Source organism: Uranotaenia lowii, chromosome 2 (assembly GCF_029784155.1).
Source record: "Uranotaenia lowii strain MFRU-FL chromosome 2, ASM2978415v1, whole genome shotgun sequence".
NCBI classification, from domain to species: domain Eukaryota; kingdom Metazoa; phylum Arthropoda; class Insecta; order Diptera; family Culicidae; genus Uranotaenia; species Uranotaenia lowii.
The window spans coordinates 303,363,049-303,366,091 of NC_073692.1; the positions used below are offsets into that span (position 1 = coordinate 303,363,049).

The following is a 3,043-nucleotide window of genomic DNA, read 5'->3' on the forward strand; positions in this document are numbered from 1 at the left end:
GCCCGCTGGTTCTTCAAACCTGCAAAATCATCCATACTCCGCTACATCAACTGGGCCTTCAGCACCGGGACGCAACGCATCAAGAACTAGGGAGACCCCTGAGCCCTTCGACTCAGTCGCGCTGTTTCCTGCCTGCGTCATCAGTCGTCCTGGCCCTGAGTTCGATGGAGGCGAGGGGGTCCTCCAGACCGCTCTCACAGGCAATTACCCCGTTATGGTGAAAACAGGCAATTTAATATGTTCATTGACACGTGCGGCGAGATGAAACGCTAGGTAGAAGAATTTGTAAAGGCATGAAGAATAGGCGGATAGGCAAGCATCAGATGAGCTTCGTAGGATAAAGTTTGGATAGGTGTTGAAACTGTAAGTCTAGGGCATTTTTATTGGAAAGCATGAAAGTGTGGTGGTACGCCTTTGCCGTACAACAGACTACTCTGTATAGGAAGCGTGATCGACTTTTGATCAACACATTCCTAAACACAGCAGGCCAGTTGGACTGTGTACTGTCAATACACAGTCAGGCAAAAAACGTAGCACCACACCGACTTACATGTGCTTTCTTAGATGCGCACCCGATTCTAGCGATGATTGCAATTTTTGGGTTTCGCTTAGAGTAGTTGCTACTTGTTGATTTTTCACATTTTATCTACTCGGCGTCCCTACTTTGCGAAAATTATCTAAGTGAATCGTAATTTGTTTATTCCCATTTATTAACCCTCCTTTTTTGTCAAATTATTGGTTGATGATAAGTTTTAATCGCCGATAAATTTATTAATTTAATATGTTCATTGACACGTGCGGCGAGATGAAACGCTAGGTAGAAGAATTTGTAAAGGCATGAAGAATAGGCGGATAGGCAAGCATCAGATGAGCTTCGTAGGATAAAGTTTGGATAGGTGTTGAAACTGTAAGTCTAGGGCATTTTTATTGGAAAGCATGTAGCATGGCAAGTACGCTGTTATCGACTGTTCTTCTCCGCGTGATGGAATTTGCATTTGGATCTTCGTTCTTATTCTGCACCCGACACATCTGAGCCTTTCAACGTTTACTACCAGAACGTCGGTGGTGTGAATTCTTGTCTGGTTGACTACCTCCTTGCCACGTCAAGTTCCTGCTACGAAATTATCGTCTTTACGGAAACATGGCTAAACGACCGCACCTTATCCAGTCAAATTATCGGCCCCGACTATGTAGAATTCCATTGCGATCGAAGTCCCCAGAACAGCAAAAAATCAACTGGTGGCGGAGTTTTGCTTGCCGTAAAGTCCAGACTCACGGCTCAGCTGATCGAAGACAGTTCCTGGAACGATTTGGAACTTCTTTGGCCACGCATTGATCTCGGTTACCGGAAACTGTATTTATGCGTAGTGTACGTGCCTCCTGATCGCTCAAGTGATCTGGTTGTAGCTGAGTCTTCCTCGCGCTGCCTCTCCAAAGTGAGCTCAATCTGCTCTCCCGTAGATGATATTCTTGTTATCGGTGATTTCAACATGCCTGGCTTGAAATGGTGCCCATCCCACGGTGCCTTTTTGTTCCCAGATCCTATGCGCTCCTATTTTTCGGCTCCTACCAACATCTTCCTGGACTCTTTGAGGACCGCGACTCTTCGCCAGATCAACAGCTTCGAAAACGAAAACGCTCGTATGCTAGACCTCTGCTTCATAAACGAAGGCTTCAGGAATCTGACAATTGATTTAGCTCCCGCTCCTCTCGTCAAAGTTGTTTCTCATCATCCAGCTTTAGTGGTCTCACTCGATGTTACTAACATCAACGCCCCCTTAGAGGAAACTGCTCCATTCTACCAGGACTTCAAATACGCCGATTACGAAGCTATCTCTCGAGTCCTAGGTTCCATCGAATTGGAGAACGAGCTCGATCTCTCTAACCCCGATGCTGCCGCTGCGACTTTTTCAAACATACTGAACTACATAATCGATCGTCATGTTCCGAAACGTAGCTTACCTTCCAACCCTCGAGCTTCCTGGGTCACTAACCAGCTGCGACATTTGAAGACGGCTAAAAACCGTGCTCTTCGATACTACAGCAAGCACAAGTCTCTCTACACAAAAGAAGAAAACCGCAAACTAAACACAGCGTACAAAAAAAGCAGCAGGCGTTGCTACCAGAACTATCTTCACCGGCTACAACGCAATTTTAAAACCAATCCGAAATCTTTCTGGAAGTACGTCAAAAATCAGCGGAAAGAATCCGGACTTCCGTCTCAAATATTCTTGAACGGCAACTCAGCAAACACCGATCCTGAAATATGTAATCTTTTTGCTGAGAAGTTTTCAAGAGTTTTCACAACTGGGTTCATTTCCTCAGAGCAACTGGATATGGCTGTAAGAAATATTTCACCTCTAGATTCTTCCTTAGGCGGTATCACATTCGATGACGCAGCCATTTTGAAGGCGACAGCTAAGCTTAAAAATTCATCTTCTACGGGTCCGGACGGGATACCAGCTATCTTCTTGAAACGTTCCACACCTACTGACTCCCATTAGGCATTTTTTTTCGAGCTTCGCTGCAACTTCGCAATCTTTCCGTCGCTTTGGAAAGAAGCTTACATGTTCCCTGTTCACAAATAAGGAGATAAGAAAGATATAAACAACTACCGCGGAATTTCAGCTCTCTGTTCGATAGCAAATCTGTTTGAATTGGTTGTTCTGGATCCATTTTTTTTGTCCACGAAGCAATACTTTTCCAACTATCAACACGGATTTTTGCCAAAACGATCCACGACTACAAATCTAAACTGATTTGTCTGCTTCTTTCGATAAAGTAAATCACGGTATTGCAATCGTTAAACTCGAACGCTTAGGATTCTGTGAATCTTTACTAGACTGGTTTCGAAGCTACTTAACCGGTCGAAAATTATCAGTTCAAACAGGAAATTTTTTCTCAAGACAATTCTCCGCTTGTTCAGGCGTGCCTCAGGGAAGCCACTTGGGACCGATAATTTTTGTCATCTATTTTAACGATGTACTCACTGTCCTTGATGGACCTAAACTTGCGTATGCTGATGACCTCAAACTTTTCCACA

At 44.4% G+C, this 3,043-nt stretch overlaps 1 protein-coding gene across 1 annotated transcript; it reads left to right on the plus strand.

Moving 5' to 3' along the window:
* The first annotated feature begins 943 nt into the window (after positions 1-943).
* Positions 944-2,504, plus strand: LOC129742833 (uncharacterized). The gene is made up of 2 exons (XM_055734772.1): positions 944-979; positions 1,056-2,504. Exons 1-2 carry the CDS (start codon positions 944-946, stop codon positions 2,502-2,504), a joined length of 1,485 nt encoding a protein of 494 aa, XP_055590747.1.
* The last annotated feature ends 539 nt before the right edge of the window (positions 2,505-3,043 follow it).